This window comes from Tamandua tetradactyla, chromosome 1, assembly GCF_023851605.1.
Source record: "Tamandua tetradactyla isolate mTamTet1 chromosome 1, mTamTet1.pri, whole genome shotgun sequence".
Classification (NCBI taxonomy): domain Eukaryota; kingdom Metazoa; phylum Chordata; class Mammalia; order Pilosa; family Myrmecophagidae; genus Tamandua; species Tamandua tetradactyla.
In genome coordinates this window covers 201,336,652-201,357,083 of record NC_135327.1, presented here as the reverse complement: position 1 = coordinate 201,357,083, position 20,432 = coordinate 201,336,652, and the positions used below count along the sequence as shown (strand labels likewise).

The 20,432-nt window shown below is 51.4% G+C and overlaps 1 protein-coding gene and 1 long non-coding RNA gene across 3 annotated transcripts in view; one reads left to right on the top strand and one right to left on the bottom strand.

The window, feature by feature from the left end:
- Positions 1-9,763, bottom strand: part of LOC143674832 (uncharacterized) — a 132,077-nt gene extending 122,314 nt beyond the window's left edge. For both annotated transcript variants that reach the window (XR_013171228.1, XR_013171229.1), the window contains exon 1: positions 9,230-9,763. This is a non-coding gene — a long non-coding RNA (uncharacterized LOC143674832). The remainder of the gene's footprint in view (positions 1-9,229) is intronic.
- SHH (sonic hedgehog signaling molecule) lies at positions 5,218-18,962 on the top strand. The gene is made up of 3 exons (XM_077151077.1): positions 5,218-5,984; positions 11,759-12,020; positions 15,018-18,962. Exons 1-3 carry the CDS (start codon positions 5,676-5,678, stop codon positions 15,851-15,853), a joined length of 1,407 nt encoding a protein of 468 aa, XP_077007192.1. The 5' UTR covers positions 5,218-5,675; the 3' UTR covers positions 15,854-18,962.
- Positions 18,963-20,432: the final 1,470 nt, after the last annotated feature.

Genomic DNA, 20,432 nt, shown 5'->3' with positions numbered 1-20,432 from the left:
GCTGTTTTTATGCTTCCAGGCAATTCTAATGTGCAGCCAGGATTTAGAACTATGGGTTTCATGTATTACATTCCCAGGGCACCTGCAGCTTCACTAGTTTCAAAGATTTAAGGAATGGCAGTCCCACAGTCGAATTTCTAGGTGGCTGTGGTATTGGGGAAAGCATGCAAGATTTAGGATCAAAAGAACTAGATTTGGGATCCAGTTCCATCATTGACTTATTTATGTGAGTTTTTGATCTGTAAATGGATTACAAGGCTACCTGCCCACTTCCTGCTTCCCTGTCCAACTTGCAAATGTTGTCACTAAGGTTCCTATGGATAGATGGATATGAAACCTCTTGGAAACAATAAGTAGCTATACATACTTAAGACATTATTTAGGAATAAAAAAATACTCATCACTTAAATTGAAGATTATGTGAAATAGAGGCAGAACAATAGTCTGAAGAGAGAAACTCAACACAAATTCATAAAGCACCATAATTCAGGTGGAATGTTCATATTTTCTGACCTAGTATATCTACTTTTATAAGATATAGCTTTATTTGTTCTAGCTGGCAGTGTGAGCTTTCAAGTGTCAGCAAAAAACTGCATTTCAATTTTCCTAGCACGTAAAACCCAGATATCAATACCTGCTCTACTGGTCCCCAATCTGTGGAGCAAACGAGATGCTGAATACGAAAGTTCTGGGGAAGGAACCATTAGTATGCCAACCCAGGAGGTTCCGTGTCATATGGGAAGAAAACAAACTGAAAGTTACACTTGCCTGGAACTGTGCCTCTTCACTAGGAGGCCCCAGCTTCTAGTGCCTGATGGGTGCCCAACAAGTATTTGGTGAACAAAACTGGCAGGAATAAAGATTGGAACCATAAAACACAAAGATAAAAAAGAGACTTCAGGATATCAACTGCACCACCTTCTTACTTCAGGGAGTGTAAATGAGGCCCAGAAAGATCAAAGGTTTTGCCTGAGCTTACAGTGCTACTGAGTCGGGGAAGGAGTTGTGCCTTGGGTCTCCTGTCCCTTATTGCAGCACCTTTTGACCACCTCTGCAGTGCACTGTAGAGTGACAGTAACGTTCGCCAGCAAAGTCCCACACATCGAGCATCAGCCAAGTCCAGCTCCTCTCTGCCAGCCAAGCTGTTTTGTCTGTCCTGACTGCAGCTTCCCCAGCTGCTCCTGCCACAGCCACCTCTGGCCTGATCTCCATGGCAGTGGGAATGGAGGTATGTGAACCCGCTGCTGAGAACGTCATGGCAGAGGGAGTAGATGGAGGGGAACCCAGCTCCATGCCCTTGCTGTATAGTTATCTAGAAAAGGGAGAAGAGCCACCGCTTCTCTTCACCTGCTTCTCGGTTACCACCACTGAAGAGCAGAGGCTGGTCCTGGGCCTCTGAGCCACCTCTGAGCTCACAAGCCACCCAGTGCAGGGGCTCATCCATCCTTTCCCCCCAGTAGACTGATCAGGGACATGCCCTGGGATTAGGAGAACAGTGCTAAAGAGCACATCCCTCCAAAGTACAGAGGAGGTCCCTGGCTAGCAAATGAAGGAGAAACGGAGCAAGAAATACCAACAGAAATTCGATTTGCCAAAATTGGAACAAAACTGGAAAGATACTGAAATTGGATGATAGGATAGGAAGAGATCGGGTAGAATTATTATTAGGAAAAGCTATCAAGGAAGGGAGGGCACGTGGGGAACAGGAAATGTAGGATTAGAACCAGAACCCAGAGACTGGAAATAAGAGGGCAGGAGAAAAGTGATAGACAGGGATTTAGGGACCTCAGAGCTCTCATCTACCTGCTGGGAGGGTACAAATCTATGATGGAGGGAGGCAGAGGAGGGGGTAGACCGTCGCAGATACTGGCTACAAGGATCAAGGAAGGATGAACTAACGAGGCTAGACACCCACCCCCACCCCCACCCCCACCCCACTTCCTAGGGCCTCCCAACCTGGCTCCGCACTGATTTACCAAACACTCCCAAGCCAGAGAGAGCGCTACATTCCAGAAACCGAAGGCAGAGTGAGGAGGCCATCTAGCGGCAGGGGTCGGAAGGGAGAAAAAGGTTGAGTTCAGAAGAAGGGCGCCTTCTGGGGGGCTGGGGGCAGAAGACAGAGGCAGCCCTCAGTCCTCAATAGGGAGGGATGGGTGAGTAGATGCATAGAGAGATGGATGGATGAGTAGATAGATGGAGAGAAGTTTGGATGGATATGAACGACCCCCAGAAAGAAGGGGAGAGCCCTGGAAATCAGAAATGGATCCCGAGGGTTGTGCGGGAGGTCTGGCCGTGTCGCGCACAGACCAGGAGGATTTGGAACCTCTGACCGGCATAGGGAGGGGCCCGAATTGTCTGGAGGGGGAAAGGCAAAGAGAGGGAGCCATCTGGTGTCTGGAGGTGGAAGACAGAGTGAGTGTCTGGTGTCTGGGAAATGGGAAGTGGGTGAGATGAAAGGAAAGGGGAAGTGGTAGGGGGGAGGGTGGCGCGGAGACCGCAGTTTCCCCGGGTAACTCGGGTAACTCGGCTGGGAGTCCTTGCAGTACAGAATCCTGAGTTTCTACGGCAATAAATATAAACGGCTATTGATTTTCGCCCATATTTTCCCCCAATTCACGACAGGCGGCAACCCTCTGAAATAAGGCCTCAGTGGAGGATTTTATGGTGATTTCTCCATCATCATTTCAGTCATGAGGATCTGGCCAACTCCCCGGGGAGGCCGGCCCTCCGGAGTTTTCCAGGGCTAACCGAGAGGTGGAGAAGAGGGCTGTGGCCTCGGTGTCGGTGTCGTCCCTCCCGGGGAGGGCAGGGGAGGGGAGGCCTGACCAGCTTGGGAAACTTCCAGGGTAGCCCCAGCGCAGTGCCGATTCGCATCCCCTAAGAGGGAGGAGACCTTGCCTCTGGAGTCACTCTCTGCTCTCTCCTGAAACGGAGAGCTCCGCGGAGCATCCGAAGTCAAATTGCTGCCCACTGTGACCCTCACCTCCACCCCACACCCCGAACTTTCCTCAGCCCGAGGTGAAAACACAAGGCCCCCACACCCTGCCTGTTGGAGCTTTAAGGTTTTTCCACGTGCGTTTATTGCTGGCATTGGCCGGGCGCCTCCCCAGCGTGTCTGCGCTGCAGTAGCCCTGCTGGCCGCTCTGTGGACTCGCGGCCGGCGAGCCAGAAGAGTCTCCCCGGCCTGGGGCCCGCACGCCCTCTGCGCGGTGGGCGCAGGATCGCAACCCGGGTGCTACCGCCTTTTTGCATTTATTAGGTTTTTAAGTGAGGGCGCGAGAGTTGAAAAAGAGCAGGAAAAGGGAAGGGACTGGGACAGCAGGAGATGCCAATGAGGGGGAGGGTGATCAAAAGGTTTTCAAGTCTCCCACACGGTCCAGATCACTTCTTAAGCCTCGGCGCTTTTTAGTGATATTATATCAACACGTGTTACACGAGGTAACCACATCAAACAAACCGACCCCTCTGGTATAGAGCATAATATCATTTTTGGTATCTGTTTTTACCTGGAGCACACAACATACACAATTAAGACTCGCACACAGACACACACTCACCCTGGACAAATAGTTAAACCCGGGATTTATCAGCCGAATTCTGTCATCTTCAACTAATTGGAAAACTCTTCTTTCTTCTCAGTCTTCCTTGATAAATTAGGCATTGCTTTCCCACCTTGCCCAGAGGTCAGCGTTCTTCCTGAAGAATCAATACTTTGATTCTTCAAAAATCATAGAATAGAATAGAAAAAGGATAGCGATGGGGTGGAGGGAATTGTGTAAACCCTGGGAGAGGGGCATTAACTGTCTGAGTCTTGATAATGCTCAATCTCTGTGACAATGAAATTAGATGTGTCTTAAGATCCCCCTTACACACTCACCCCAAAAAATGTTTATGGTCAAAGGAAAATTGCATGAACTGCTGGAACCTCTCCATTGTTTTGAGGGTTGAACCTTCAGACTTGTACTCTTCTCGCTCCACTCCGAAGGTTTGAGGTCAAGGGAGAACATTTAGCTACACAGGGCAACAATCAGGGTCAGTATTTCTATTCCACATGAATAACCCCCCTCCCTTGCCCCATTCCAGAGGGAATATTGCATATGAGTGAAATGAAGGGGGCTAAAAGGAGGAGGACATGTTATGCAAAAAGGGAGAGTTTCATATTTTATTTTTCTGGTTTAATGAGGATGGGTTTTTGTTTTGTTTTGTGTGTGTGCGTGTGTTTTTCTTAAAGATGTGCATGATCTGAGACTTAGATATTGCTATCCTCTGGATGTTATGCTGTCTTCTAGGATGCCCCTATTTGACCACAACATTACCTCCTCTAGTCCCCTGCTGCCCTTTTGGCTGCAGCCCATGACCTGGCCAGCTCTTATTCCTCAGATGTAGCTTGGAGAGTTCCATGTAAAGCCCGCACTGCACACTGTGTCAAGGAGCCTTAATTTAGCATTAAACTCATCCCTTGGCCCTGCACTTTGCTCTGATCGATCTGTGGGGGTGGTGTTTGCAAAGCCTTGCCCACTCTCTGCTGCCCTCCAGGCACAATGAGCCTCCGCCCACCACACACACACACACACACACACACACACACACACACACACAAGCAGAGGTTCCCTTCAGTGAGCTGGGGGTACCCACTTTGCCCATGAAACCTGACTGTCCAAGCTCTTTACCTGCCTCTGAATCCACTCTTATCCCATTTTCAGAGTTTTTAAAAGCAATGCATTCATTTAAAAAAAAATAAGGTAACCATATTTTAAAGTTTTTCTAAGGCAGTTAAAGCACCTCAAATAGCAGTACTTTAAGTTGTGGTCACTCGTAATTGCCCTCCTTTGGAGGATGCTAAATACTCAAGAGGAGACTCAGACTTCTCTTCCTTTAAAATGTAGGGAGACCTGGCCTGCATGGTAAAGCCTCTGAAAAAAAATTAAATAAGAGTTAGGCAGCTTTGCCCCTCAAACCTTTCAGAGAATATTTGTTTGATGATCAAAGCTTTGGGAGGGGGGTCTAGACTGTCCTTTATAAACTTATGTTGGTTTTAACCGAAGCATCTACCATTCCCAAGAAGTAAAGGGGGGAAACACATAGATACACACAAAGCAGGGTTTAATTGATGTTATCCCAAGAAATATGCCTCCTCCCTCCCACCCACCTTTGTCTTAGTAAAGATTTTTCTTTTTTTTTTTTTTTTACTCGAAGCCTTCAGGTGAAAATAAAGCAGCAGCAGCAACAGAAAAAAAAAATGTAGCCTTTTTGAGGGTTAAACATCAGAAGACAAGCTTGTGCTGCCTTGGCCAATCAGATACGCCCCTGCCAGCTATAATATAGTACTAAAGGCAGCCTCTCTCACAAGCGTCTCTAGGCTTGCTACCATTTAAAATCAGACTCTTTTTGTCTTTTGATTGCTGTCTCGCGACCCAACTCCGATGTGTTCCGTTATCAGCGACCGGCAGCCTGCCATTCCAGCACCTGTCTGGCTGGGGATCGGTGGAGAGTCCCACGCAGCAGCGGCGGGCAAGGTTATATAGGAAGAGAAAGAGAGCAAGGGAGAGAGCAAGGGAGAGAGCGAGCCGGAGCGAGAAAGGGAGAGCGCAAGAGAAGAGCGAACACGCACACACACGCGTGCACACACGCTCACACAGAGACACACGGGGAAAGCTTTGAAGTAATTGGGTTCCATGGACAAGATGCTGCTGCTGGCGAGATGTCTCCTGATGGTCCTCGCCTCCTCGCTCCTGATGTACTCAGGGCTGGCGTGCGGACCCGGCAGGGGATTTGGGAAGAGGCGGCACCCCAAAAAGCTGACCCCTTTAGCCTACAAACAGTTTATTCCCAATGTGGCCGAAAAGACCCTTGGGGCCAGTGGAAGATACGAAGGGAAGATCTCGAGAAACTCCGAGCGATTTAAGGAACTCACCCCCAATTACAATCCTGACATCATATTTAAGGATGAAGAAAACACCGGAGCGGACCGGCTGATGACTCAGGTAGAAACCCAGCTCTGGGGCGTGGAATGTGTTTCTTTAAAGGGGTTTACGTGTAACGAAGCAGTTCCAGACTTAGTCTCTTTGCTTTTTAAGCAGATTTCAAGGCGATTTCACCCTCTCCTTCCCCGCCCACCTACCCACCTACCACCCGCTTCCTCTTCCTGGAGGAATGGAGGTAATGTGTCCAGCTGGAGAAGTTTAGGGTGTGGATGGGAGTGAGGATGGTAGGAGATGTGATTGCATTTATGGCCCTACTTTGATTTCTGTCTTATTGGGATTGGCCTTCCCCCTGGTGCCCTGTTCTGGCTGGTAACTTGGAGAAATCTTCACTTTCGGGATTTCTGCCTTTTCCAAGTCTGCCACTTTACCAAGGGGAGGGGGTGGGAATGGAGGGAGGGGGCGGGAATCCCCCCATAAACAAAAAGTGATGCCCCCCTCCCCCATGTCGCTGTTACAAATGTGCTTTGAGCATTAAATCTCAAAGCTTAGACTTTCCCCTCTCCTCTGTGATTTTCCTTCCCACGACTGCCCCCACCCCACTGCCCCCACCCCACTGCCCCCCACCAAGGAATCCTCAATTCCTAAAGCCAGGAGGCGGTTCTGACAAAAGGCAATGGCTTGGGGTGGGGGGAAGCAGCTCTGCCTGGTCCATGACTGAATCACAGAGCTTGCATTGCGATTCTGTCGTTTGCAATTGTGCCCATCCGAGTGTGAATATATTGATATTTCTTTAAGGATGCTCTTTCATTCTCCCAAGCCCGCGGTACCTTAGGGGAGGGACTTAGAACTTATTGGCATTGCATCACTCTAGTTTTTAATCAGCTTGCATAGGAATTATGAGCAAATAAATAACAGTGGGAAGGGGGCTGGAAAAGAGAGCCAAAGCAAAACGTACATCCCCACCTCCTTTGAACCATCTGGACTGCAAACCTACCCTATTCTAGACTTTCTGAAACTCCGTGCATATATGACTGCAGCTAGAAATGGGTTTCATCGCAAATATAGGTCAACATCATTTTTATTGCCCTATTAAAATATTCAAGTCCTACCTTTAGGGCTAGACATGCACAGCGGCTAACTGAGCGGCGCTGGTGGGGCACAAGTGCAAGGGAAAGGAGGAGGAGAAATAGATTAAATACCTGGGGGCCGCTCCTCTTCCCAACCGATTCCTGGGCTTGTTAGTGAAGCTGAATAAGGAAAGGGGACAGCCAGGGTTGCTAGCTCCAGCTAGCAGATGTGGGATGAGTGGAAGTGGAGGAGAGGATCCTTATCCTTCGGTCTCTCCCATCTGCTTCCGACCACCTTAAATCTGGACCCAGAGTATGGACGCGCGCGCTTGTGCCAGATAGAAGCTGGAGCTACAATTAACTCTGCACAGGCCACGGTGTGCAGGATGCGTGCAGCGAGCTGGAGTGAGTTCTCCGGATCGCCCGCAGCACCTATCCCCTGGTCAGCCTCGCTCCCCGGCTGGAGCCTTCCCCGGGTCCCTCAGTACCCGGGAGGAGGGAGGAGACGCGGGAGAAAGCAGCGGGGGCGGAGACACTGGAGGTTTCGGAGTCGGAGCGGGGTCAGCGTCTGCCCTTGTCTGTGGGAGGCTGTCGCGCGGAGAGACGGGTCCCCCACCCCACCCACGGCCCGCACCCGGAGCGCAGCCCCGCGGCCCTTGCTCCGAGCCCTGGGTCTTCGCCTCCCTTCTGGAAACTGCAAGCCCGCGGAGCTGTGCACCAAGTCAGACGCATTTTCAGCTCCACTTACTCCTCTTTTATCGATCGCAACGGCTAGGGTTTCAGTTTGTGCGGCCAAGCTGGGGCTCGGGCCGCCGCCACGGTCCCTTCCCTGCCCCTCCACGCGCACAGGCAGGAATTAGCTACATAACCACGACTGTAGCGATAATAATAATAGTGCTCTAATCATCGTAATTAAGCCCGGCGCAGGGGGAGGGGCGCGGCGGGCGCGGGGAGGAGGCAGGGGTGTGGTGACGGCGGTTAAAGGGCCGAGCACCGAGCGCAGCGCAGGCTCCGCGGGCTGCGGCTCTCTGGGGCTGCTCCTCGCGCAGTCGCTGCGCCGAGCTCCCGCGCCGCCCGGGTCTCTCCGGCCCCTTCCGCGCCACGAGACTCCCCTCACGGTCTCTCTCCCTCTGGTCCCCCGGCTCCAGCCCCCCGCCCCGTCTGCCTTCCCGGGGAAGCCAGGGCCGGGCCTGCCCCACGCCTTGCCACTCTCGCCGCCGCATTAGCTGGCAGCATTTGAACTTCTGACCTTCTGTCAACTTCCCTCAGACGAACGAAACGAAAACAAATACTTTTTTCTTCAGCAGTGGCTATTCCCGTTCCCAACACAAAAGGAGGGGGGAGGGGCAGCCAAAGCGGGGTGGGGTAGGGAGAGCCAGGCCAGGATTGCAACACTGACCCCTCAAAGGTACCCTAAAAACCTGGGTGGCTGTTGGGGGGGGAGGGCAGCCCGGAATGTGCCCCTTGGTTTATCCCTCCTGTAACATTCCCGTATTCTGATTCAGAGTTAAAAGTGGAGGCGGAGGTGGAGATAGGGATGCGAGGAGAAAGGCCGAGGACCTGGGTCACGTGGGGGCAGGGACCGTGGGAGTTGAAGTGGGTGCAGGGAAATGCTTCCGAGGCCCAGAGAGGGTTTAGGGGCTCCTCAGAGAACTTGCTCACCCGCTGGGCTCCTCATTTTTAAGTAAACATCTAGATTCTGCTCTCAGGTGTATGCCTTGCGTTTCTGCTTCTCTAGCTAGTCTCTCCCCGGGTCTCTAGGTGTGTCTCTGTGTCCCTCTAATGTGACCGCTGCCCAAGTCCGTCAACCATGGCAAGATCTTCCCCAGTGGAACTTTCAGAGCGGTTCTTAAACGCATGAGCTCCTGGTTAATATTAACTCGGAAAAGAGGGAAAGCAGACAGACACACTCTCCCAGGCGCAGGCCCACGGGGTGCACTTGGAGGGTGCCGATGGCAAGGGGGCGCTGAGAGGGGGTGAGGAGGCCAGCGAGGACCGAGTCTGGAGGCTGAAGTTGGGGGATTAGCCTGAAAGGCCACGTTAAATAAATTTCCTGCCTGCTTTGCAGCCAGCTGGGGAAGGCGTTCAAGGTGTGGGTCTGGGGAGGGTTTTTCCCGTGAGTGTGGGGAGGAGGGTGTTGGGGGACTGGGGGGCTCTTTTTGAAATTCGGATTCCTGGCCACCAACCCCGGCACAGGGTGGGGGAGGAAGCCCACCAGCTGTTTGCAATGACAGGTACCTGCTAAGTGTTTCCTCGGCGCGATCCGTTTGTGTGGAGATTAGGAAGTGTGGCCGGGAGCTGAGGCGTGCTGAACAACTTTGCCTCTGTGGACACAAAGCCTGAGCCTGGGCGGCCCTGCTGGGCTTCACGGTGACTGCACAGAATCGGGCTTGATTCGTGGCACACGACCCAATGAATTAATAACTGGCTAGGGCTTCACGGCTTTTGCCTGCGACAATCCAGCTCAGCCAGGGCGGAGGGCCGTCCTTCAGCCGCCGGCGGAGGCCGCGCCTGGCCCTTGGGCCGGGAAGAATTCCGCGGAGCCGGCCGGGGCGGGGAGGAGAGGGGACTGGGTGCAAACTCCGGCCTCGGCTGGTCCCCAGCGCTGCCACTTCCACTCACCAGGCCTGACCCGGCCTGCGGCTCCTTGCGTGGCCCAAGTGGCGCAGTTCTAGGTGCCTGGGGAGGTGGGATTGAGTCCTCCCCATCCTGCCCTCCCCCTCCCCAGCTGCACTCTGGGAAGCTGCTTAATTCTTCACCTTCCCCCAGAGAAGGGAGCTGAGGGGGGAAGGCTCCGGATGGGGTGTGTGTTTGTGTGCCTGTTGGTGAGTGTGCGCCTGCGCGTACCCTGGCTTCACATCCCAGCTCTAAACTGACCCTGGTTTACTGATTGATTTTCATGTAAAATGCGTTCAATCCTCAAGATGACCTCACTCAAACTCTTTTTTTTTTTAAGGAAGAAAAGAGCTAGCAGGCCCAGAAACTTGCAAGAGCTGACCTGTTACCAGGACCACCCCCAACCCTCTACCCCCACCCGTTTGTTATATATTTAACTCTACAACTATATTACTGGGTTTTTTATTGCTGCCAAATACACAGAACTTTTCCTGTTGAGCAATCTGACCTGTCCCCTTAAAAAGTGGGCAGCAGTTCTTCTAACAAGATTTCTCTTTCCCCTACCCCTTAGCAAGAGTTCCCATACGCTATTATTAAGGTCCTTAATAGAGGCTATTTTTCTATCCTGGTACTCCTGTTGGGAAGAGTTGTTTTAGAAAACCCCAGCATCCTACCTGTCCTGGAGGAGATTAGAGACCTACCCTTTGCAGAAATCAACTTAAATTGTTCACTCTTGCCTCTGCTTCTGTCTGCCTCTCAAAAGGATACCTCCCTCATTTTGTCACTATTTCCTCTTTTTTAAAGCCCCCATCCCACTAACAGCAACAGAAATCCCCAGATAGTGAATTTAGTAACCACACACAGGTACTCTGGAGTCAGTCAGACTTTTTGATCCATATTACTGGAGAATTGGGGCGGAGGGGATATCACAACCTCAAGTTCCATTTTACCTTAGTTTCTATCGAGGCTATCCAATGTTTCTTTACTCCTACAAGCACCTTCCTTGGGGTGGGGGCAGGAAAGGGGATCAGAATGGCCACTCTGAGAGGAAGGCTTCCCAAGGCCTTCGGGCCTCTCTGTGCCTTGGTCTTTCTGGTGAGGACATTTTTCTCCCTGGCTTCCCATCCCCCAACCCCTTTCACACACAAAGTCCCGGCTTGATCCACACACTCACCGCCCCCCCTTCACCTCTTAAGTTTGCTCTTCAAACTTGCAGGACACCATTCTACAGTGGGGCCAAGAAAACAAGAGGGGAGGAAGGGAACAGGTTAAAGAAAACAAGAAACACAATCAGACCACAGAAAACCCAGGCAGAAAAGAGTTCCACAGAGAAAAAGAATGTGGTTGTCCAGATAAAGAATGTTTGTCATCCCAGCCCCGGCCCATATTGAAAATTATAACTCACCTGGTTGCTTTTTGCTCTGGCTCTCTCCCACCCCTTAAGCTTTGCTATCAGCTTCCCACCTCCCTCTCTTACCTTTGGCTTAATTTTCACCTCAGATAGGTACAGGGGTAAGAGGGAGGGTCCAGAGATAACGAAAGGCTTTTAATTCTTTTAGAAGTGTGCAGTGGATTTTTCTTTATTTCTGCAAAGTTGCACCCTGGGCCTCCCTGGCCTCCTCATGAACCTCTGACCAAGGGTCCTAGTGAGAGATTTGGCCCAAGGAGAAGGGTGGAGCCTTGCGCAGGTGTGGAGAACTGTGACCACAGAAAGGGAACTGGCAAAGCAGAGGGCAATCCGGGAGGGGGGTGCACTATGGATTCTGGGATCATTGTCTGAAAACAGGTAGTTTTCTTTTTTTTCAAAGAAACTTCATCTGCATCTCAGACCACAATATGAGCATTCGCTATTTCAGAATCTGCAGAAAGGCTCAATCCCAAGAGGACCCTGCCCAGTGCCTTCTAGTCTGAGCTGGTTGGGCCCCATTCCATGCCCTGATCTCCCCTCTTCCCCACCCACCTCTTGCCCCTGTGGGACCACCTGGCCCTGCCGACTGCGCAGCTTTGCCTCCAGTGAAGGGCGCTGTGCCTGGGACCGGGTGGCCCAGCAGGCAGGGCCCGGGTAGTAGCGGGACAGGACACGGGTGGCGCAGGCTCGAGGGACGCTGACGTCTCTGTCTGTCTGGGGCTTCCCTCCCCTTCTCTCCGCAGAGGTGTAAAGACAAGCTGAACGCCTTAGCCATCTCAGTCATGAACCAGTGGCCGGGAGTGAAGCTGCGGGTCACCGAGGGCTGGGACGAGGACGGCCACCACTCGGAGGAGTCGCTGCATTACGAGGGCCGGGCCGTGGACATCACCACGTCAGACCGCGACCGCAGCAAGTACGGCATGCTGGCCCGCCTGGCGGTGGAGGCCGGCTTCGACTGGGTCTACTACGAGTCCAAAGCGCACATCCACTGCTCGGTGAAAGCAGGTAAGGCCAAGGGCGGCAGCCCCACCTTTCTCCCTACACCCCCGCCCGCCCACCCCCACGCCGACCACGCCACCCCCAGAATCGCCAGATCTGCTCCACCAGATAAGTCAGCTTGATCCCGGATGGGCTGACATTCAAGGGAAAGAGAGAAATGGCGGGGTGAGGGGTGGAGAGCGTGAAGAAAAGGCAGGGAGGGGAATTGGGGTGATGACTAGTGGTTCTGTGGTGGGATCATACCGCCCAGCCGGGAATTGCCCCCCTCTTTAATTCCACAGAGGCCCGGAGATTTCTCCCCAAGCCCAGATGCAGAGGGGCACATAGCTTCCTTCGCGCAACCCCCACCCCCACCCCCACCCCGTTTCCGGAGGTCCCACTGCAGGTGGTGGAGACGGGGAAGAAGGTGGGGGGAGGGGTGTGCAGACGGAGACTAGGACTTTCCTGGTGAGAGAAGGCAGCCCTGTCCCTCCAGCGAGGTCTGGCCTAGATCCTTCACCTCATTTAGGGCTTAAGAAGCAACCACCCCCCAAGCCGACAAGTTTCTGTACAGAGCGCAAGCCCGGCGTCCTCTCTTCTCTCCGCTGGGCGCCTGTGGCTTCTAAACTAACTTAACTGACTCGCTAAGCCTTTAGGGAGAGCCCTGGTGGGAGGTAATAAACCCTGGAGTTACCACTTCCAACATCTGGAGGGCCGCAAGCCCAGAAGCATCTGTTATTATTACGAGCCCAGCTGGGACGCCCTGTGCTGTGCGCCAGACCAGGAAAGACTATTTCGGCTCGCAGTCTGCAGCTGGAATATCCCAGCTCCGAGCTTGTGGTGTTATGTTCATTTCCCTGGGCTTGCAACGCCACATGCTGTTGCCAGTGAGGAATAGCTATGAAAGAAAGGCATTAAACACGCACACGCACACACACACACACACACACACACATCCCAACCTGGAGGCTATTTATAAAGATCGCTCCATCTCTCAGCATAAGTTGACGCGTTTAGCAAAGCACTTAACAGTGAATTTCGGAGGAATTGGTTCGTCCCTCACCTCCCCACCCGACCCTGAGTTTTGCCTGCTTGTCTCCTAAACTGTATTTTAATGGCATATTTTAGTGAAAAGACACTTTTAAAGTGTCAAGACATATTTAGTAGGTAAAGAAAATGATAGTTTCTCGTAATAGCAGAAAGAGAGCGTGGGGGAGGGGGGGGTGGAGAAGGGCTGCGGGGAAAAGTGTCTCCGCCGCCAGGAGGAAGGGAAGGCAGGCGCCTCCACGTCCCCGGACGTTTCTTTCCACCGGGCCTTGGGGTAGCGAAATGGAGGTGGGTGGCCGGAGGTCCCCCCACGAGTCTCGGGTGCCCCTTTCTAGGCACCCGCCGACTGGGGAGGTCGGAGGCTGCGGCTTTCCTAGACCCTCCGCGTTGCGGCTGCGCGCTGCCTCCTCCCGGCCACCCCTGTCCTCGGGGTCCCCCTGGCGGGGGTCGCTAGTGGCCTCCTCCCAAATGAGCAGCGGTAATCCCCATCCGAGGATCTCTCCCGGGAAGAAAAGAATTCCGAGAGCTCGGAGAGCCGCTCATTGGAATTCCGCGCACACGGGTCTTGGGGGCACGATGTAGTGTGTGTCAAGCAGGGTCGTGTGACTCGACGACGCGGACTCGCTAGCGCCCCGGGTCGCATTCCGCGGCGCTAAAGCAGGGCTCGAACGGTCAGCCCCGCACTTCATGACGGAGAAACTGATGAGAAGATTAAAAATCCTCTGTAATTCCAGCAGGAAGATTCTTTCTCGCGATCTCTATTTGCAAAAAGTATGATCCCGGAGATTGGAATGCAAAGAAGACTTCGACCTGCCCACACCCCTCCCTCCTCGGCCCCCTCCGCTCCGCCCCAGGCTTCAATTATTGTCCTCGGGACAGTGAGCCACAGAGAGCGATAGAGGGCTCGAGAAAGCGGGATAGTCAAGGGGGCCTTGAGAACCCGGCTGCTTCCAGCGCTCAGAGCAGGCTCCGCCATTTAAAATTCAAATACACATCTTGAGTGTCTTGGAAGAGAGGCCTTGCTGTGCAAATAGTGCTTGTGAGGGCCGGGCGTTTTTTTGGAGAGTATGTGTGTGAATTGGCACAAGGCGGGGGGGGAGGGGGTTGCACCTGAGCAAATAGGGAGGGGGGCGGTGAGAGAGTTGGAGAGAGAGTGAGAGGAGAAAGGGAGGGGGAGAAAATGGAAGTGTCCTCTCTTCCAAGAGTGTCTCCTATTGCTTCCAGAAAACAAAATGTCAATGCTGGACCCTTTATTGGATTTTAATTAGAAAATGCACACAAACCGCGGATTTTCACACCTAGGCCAGTTCTCTGGAATGTTTGTCTAGTTGCTACAACCACTACGGCTATTTTTCACTCTCCACCCTCGCCCCCGAAACATGCAAACACCAAGACCCTGGCTGCTTGGGTGCTCTACCAGATAGGCACCAAGACCCGCGTTAGGGCGGGAGGAAAAGAGGACCAGGTGCCCCGGGTGAACTGACGGAGCCTTCCTTAGGAATTTAAGTGGATAGCAAAAATCCTTCCGAATTTTGGCGAGGTTGTTCGTATGTGTGTGTGTGTGGGTAACTAGTGGGCTGGGATTGAAAGCAAGAATCTGGAAGGGAGTCTGAGTGTAACTGGCCTCCTGCAGGAGACGGCTAGCTCAACCTTTATTACTGCCAGTGCAATCCTAAGAGTCCTTAAGGAATTTGTCTACCTCTGAATTTTGTAACCGAGGTGGTGGGACTGGGGGAGGGAGACAGCGTACGAGGTCTCCCCTGGCCTTGCCTGAAATCTCTCCCAGGGGCTGCGCGCATCCCAGGTCTGAAAGCATCGGCTATCCAACCGTGTCCCCAATCCTTTCTTCCTTCCTCTTCCTCCTCCGCCTCCTCCTTCGCCACCTCCTCCTCCTCTTCCCCCTCCTTCTCCCACACGTGCCTCCCTCTCGTGACTCACAACCCTGTTCCCTCTTCTCTTCCTTTCCCTCCCCTGCAGAGAACTCGGTGGCCGCGAAATCAGGCGGCTGCTTCCCAGGCTCGGCCACGGTGCACCTGGAACAAGGCGGCACCAAGCTGGTCAAGGACTTGAGTCCCGGGGACCGGGTGCTGGCGGCCGACGACCAGGGCCGGCTGCTTTACAGCGACTTCCTCGCCTTCCTGGACCGCGAGGACGGCGCCAAGAAGGTCTTCTACGTTATCGAGACCCGGGAGCCGCGGGAGCGCCTGCTGCTGACCGCCGCGCACTTGCTTTTCGTGGCGCCGCACAACGACTCCACGGCCTGGGAGCCGGAGCTGCCGGGAGTGCCGCCGTCAGGCCCCGGGGCCCGCCAGAGGCCGCCGCCAGGGGGCGCGGCTGGGCGCCGGGCGCTCTTTGCCAGCCGCGTGCGGCCGGGCCAGCGCGTGTACGTGGTGGAAGATCGGGACGGGGACCAGAGGCTCCTGCCCGCCGCCGTGCACAGCGTGACGCTGCGCGAGGAGGCCACGGGAGCCTATGCGCCGCTCACGGCCCAGGGCACCATCCTCATCAACCGGGTGCTGGCCTCGTGCTACGCGGTGATCGAAGAGCACAGCTGGGCGCACTGGGCCTTCGCGCCCTTCCGCCTGGCGCACGCCCTCCTGGCGGCGCTCTCGCCGGTCCGCACGGACTGCGGCGGCGGGGGTGGCGGGGACGGCCGCCTCCTCCTACCCGCGACAGATGTGGCCGACGTGCCAGAAGCGGCTGCCGCCGCCGCGGGCATCCACTGGTACTCGCAGCTGCTCTACCAAATAGGCACCTGGCTGTTGGACAGTGAAGCCCTGCACCCCCTCGGGATGGCGGTCAAGTCCAGCTGAAATCCACAGGGACCAGGGAGGGGGAGGGCAGGAGGGGGGAGGACAGGATGGGCTGGGGGGAGCCAACAACGAGATAAAACGAGACCTGATGAGCGCACGGAATGAGACTTTTAATTATAATAATAATTAATAATAATAATGATAATAAAGTAGGACAGTCCAAAGTAGACTATAAGGAAACAAAGACCCCGGGAAGTTTTTGTTGTGTTTAGTTATATATATATTTTTTGAATTTTTTGGTTACTGTTTTATTTTGTTGTTGTTGTTTTTTCTCCTCTCCTGGCTATTTATTTGTTTGGTATGAATAGATGTTTTAAATAATATGAACCGGACCTTCAAGAGCCTTAAATAGTTTGTTTCTTGGATAATTTATTATCATGTGAACTGTATTCTCACAGGGGGGAAAGATTATTTTGTGAGGCCAAGCAACCTGCTCAGAGTCTATTTTTCTACATGTCCCTTGTCCTGACTTTCAGAAAGCAAAATTCTGTACTTTTCATTCCTCCTTTGCAACGCTCCTGCTTTTTTGGCAAGTGTAAACTAAAACATGCTTCATGGGGGTCCACAAAGTATATTTTTATACGCAGAATTGTAAATTAGATTTTTTGAGAGATCAATACTTAACTGAATTACATTTCATTTTTTGAAATAGTGTAAAATATGAAAATATATTATTTTAATTTAACTAGTTTCCAATGTAACAGCCATCTCCTGTATTGTCTTCATGGTTTAATATTTGCTTTGTAAACAGCATTTTGGCCACGTTCTTGGAAGTCAAGACTGTTACACACATACACACACTTTTTTTTTCTTTTTTTTTTGGACAAACTGGAAGAACTTTGTTATTTTTAACTTCAAAGAATTTATTAGAAAATAATATTTTTTAAAAGCGCACATAGTGATGAGCCCACGAGGATGGAGCCTGTAGTTTGTACAGAGAAAAACAAAGGATGTTTTTGCATTAATAAATTGAGAAATAACTGCTGTAAATTTACTAAAATGTATTTTTGAATATTTTGTAATAGTTTTAATAGTTTTATAGAAATAAAATGTGCCATGCACAGACTGGTTAGTATATAATAACTAAGAATTCCTGTTGCAGCCCTTTTTTTTTTTTTCCTTCCTTTTTTGGCTTCTTTTTTTTTGGGAAACCCAGTGCTGACAGGAGTTCCTAATATTATATTTAGACGTGTTGCTTATACTGTGAATTCAGATAAACTTAAGTAGGTAACCAAAGTAGGTAAACAAATCAACTTGTTTATTCTCATCACTGGAGAAACCTCAGCTGTGTTCGTATTTATTTTGTGAAGTTGTTTCTACACTCCCAAAGGTTGGGGGCGCTGTAGGTGAGGACTGTTCTGCCCCCACCCCTCACCCCTTTACTCGCCGAGCCTAATTTGTAGGCCCAGAGGAGGTGGTCCAGGGGTCAGTCGCCAGGAACTTTCTCCCTCCACCCCCGTGCCTGCTGTTGTTGGACTGATTTCTTTTGTCGCCTTTTGTTGCTGCCCTTGGAGCCGCTTGTTCTCTCGGCCTTGCTGTCTCGGATTTGTAAGGAGGAGGTCTGTAGCCGCCTTTCTGAGGTCCTGGGGTGCTCCACGCTAAACCCCGTTTCAGAAAGAGCCCCTCCAAAAGAGGACCAGGTGTTGCATCTTCTCTGCATCTCCCATTCTCTTTGCTTGAGGATTTCCGGAGAATCTGTGTGGAAAACTCACTGTGGAGTCCATGTGTGCATCTATCTCGGTGCCTGGTCTCACTGTGTTCCCTGCTCTTCCCCTGTCCTCTTCTGTCTGGGCTGCTAGAGTCTTGGGTTGGCCAGGGACTAACTAAACCCTCACTGTCTCTCTTAGAGATTTTAGACACCCTACTTGTCTGTCTGGAGTGGTCGCTAGGGCCTGCCGTCATGCCCTCCGACAGCAGGGTCTGAGGGAAGAGGCGTCCTCTCTGTCTTATGCTGCATTGTAGGTTTAGGCAGGAGGGGCCTCTACCCTCACCTGTTATCAGGGGCACAGATGGTGGAACAATCCGGGTTCTTTGGCTTATCGAACTGCCATGCTTTGTGGTTTGGGCCAAAATGCCTTAGTAGCCCGGGCTTTGGAAAGGTGGAAAGCTGTGTGGACTTGAAGCCTCTTTGCAGATAAAGCCTGTCTAGAGGCTGGCCCATGTTTCGGGAAGCAGGATTGGCCCTGACAATCCCACCTTGAGCAGGGTCTGGAGACGCTGCTCCTGAGGCTAGGCCTGGGGCTTCTAGACTGAGAAACTGGCCTTTTCCAGGAGGCCATGTGCTCAGAGGATAGTGCTGGGAGACCCTGGGCCTCAGCTCACGTACTGGAGGTTCTCTGTGTGCTCTGTACATGGAGAAGAGGCCTTCCCTGGGGTCAGGACCTCTAGGAAGGAGCAGTCCTCAGTTTTTCTCTGGGAAAGGCTTTTCTTTGGTCTTCTAGGTCATTAGCATGTGGGAGGCTGGTGTTTACAATCCCTAATGGGTCTGATGGTTTCTACTCCTTTGACTGTTGGTCAAAGATAAATCAGAACCACTGGACCAACCAGTGGTTGGTCTGTTTTGATCATCCTGACTGTTTTGATCATCCTGACTAATTAGCAGCATGGCCTGATTGGTCAAGGGGGAGAAGTTAGCGCTGAACAAAGCAGACCGTACCAGTTGCAGTGGGTGTCAGGTCTGAGCTTGGTCCAGCACGGCGGTCAGCTGGGCTCCTGGGCTCAGCACATCTCTTGACCAGGCTTGGTGGCAGAGCCCTCTCACTCTTGCTTCCCTAGATCTCCCTGTCCCTTTCTGTAAGACCCCTAACCAGCTTTATATGAAGAGTTTTCTTTTTCATGGGCAAAGAAAGGGCTTTGAAAGAGGAAGCCACCTGGTAAATAAACTAAATACAGGGAATGAAGAAGCCGCAGCCTGCTCCGACCTGGAGAAAACGCCCACTTCTCCATCTTCAGGGTTGATAATGCAAGAATTTGTGTAAAATGTATGCATGGTGGTTGCTGCCAACCTCCCTCATGACTAAATACATATCTATTCCTGTCAAAAACTTGTATCAGAATGTACTTGAAACTGTTATCTTTGTGCTCTATTGTTTGAATAATTAAAGAAATTCCAGAGACTTTCTGCAATGTCTGTTATGTGGCAGAATTCCTCGCCCATACTGTCATGCATGGTTCTCATTTTCTTCTACATGGTTGCACTGAAAATGTGAAAGAAAAATTCTCATTGAGATCCAAGACTTCAAATCTCTCAATGGATGGATATGGTCAGGCTGTGGGAATTTCTGCTTGTGCAGCAAGGCACGTGACACAACATTTGACAGAGCTGTGAGGCAATAAGATATTCATTGGAGAAGGCAGACAGTCCTGCCCTGGTTGAATCACTTTGCTGTCAGCAACATAGGAAATGTTGCATAGATGTGCAAAGACAGTAGTTGGTTGCAAGATTTGGCAAGAAAGCAACAAAGTGCTTGCTAGAGGACCAGACAGTGGGGTTGGTCTCCCGGGAGCAGACTCTTCATCAGCAGTCAGGGTTTTCTGATGATACCAGAAAAATTGTCCAGTCTAGCTTTCCAATATGAATGAAGGATCCATTCAAGAGTGCCAAGAAGCCTAAGGAAGCAACTTTCATATGGCTTCTTACTAGCAAATCGCAAAGTACTCCATGAACACTGATTATTTTTCCAGTCCCTCTGCTGGATATATGTTCTAGAAAAGGGATCAATAAACTATAGCCCTTGGCCAAATCCAGCTTACTGCCTGTTTTTGAACAGCCTGGAAGTTAAGATCACTTTTTATGCACACATGCACACACAAACACACACACAAAAAAAAAACTACAGAAAAAAATGACGTTTCATCACGTGATTTTCACTGAAATTCAAATTTCAGTGTCTATAAATAAAGTTTTATTGGAACACAAGCCACACCCATTCGTTTATGTTTTGTCTATGGCCACTTTTGTACTTCAGTGCCAGAGCTGAGTAGTTGCAACAGAGACCATATGGCCCAAAGAGCCTAAACTATTTACCGTCTGGCTCTTTACAGAAAAGGTTTGCCAACCTCTGTTCTAGGAGCTTGTGTTGAAAGTAAGCTTGGCTTTAAGGCAGGGGGTGGTAGCCAGGAGCAAAATAGTGGCACATTACACCATCACAACACGTTTTTCACTCCGATTTCAAAGGATCACAGCCTCCTACTTAATCCTACTCTTGCCTGACAGCCATAGGGAACCTCAGGAGGTTAACAAGTCCAGGAAGATTTGGTCTGTAGCCATTCCCACCTGGTGGTTGAGCAGGCAAACTTTAGCGCTAATCAGGTGTAAGCTAAACTGAAAAAAGCAACTTGTAAAGTAAAGGAACTGCCTTGACAGCACCCTTGGAGACTGAGAGCAGTTAAGGAGGGAGCCACACAAAGTTTGTTCTCCCGACTCTGTGAAAACCACCCCTTAGTGAGAAAATAGGAAGTCTGGATTTGAAGATAACTTTCTTTTCTTTTTTGGCTGAACTTAATTTTCTCAAATTAAGAAAAAAAAATATTACTAGTTCACCTTTTACTACATAAACAAGTGCTGGGTCTTATTATA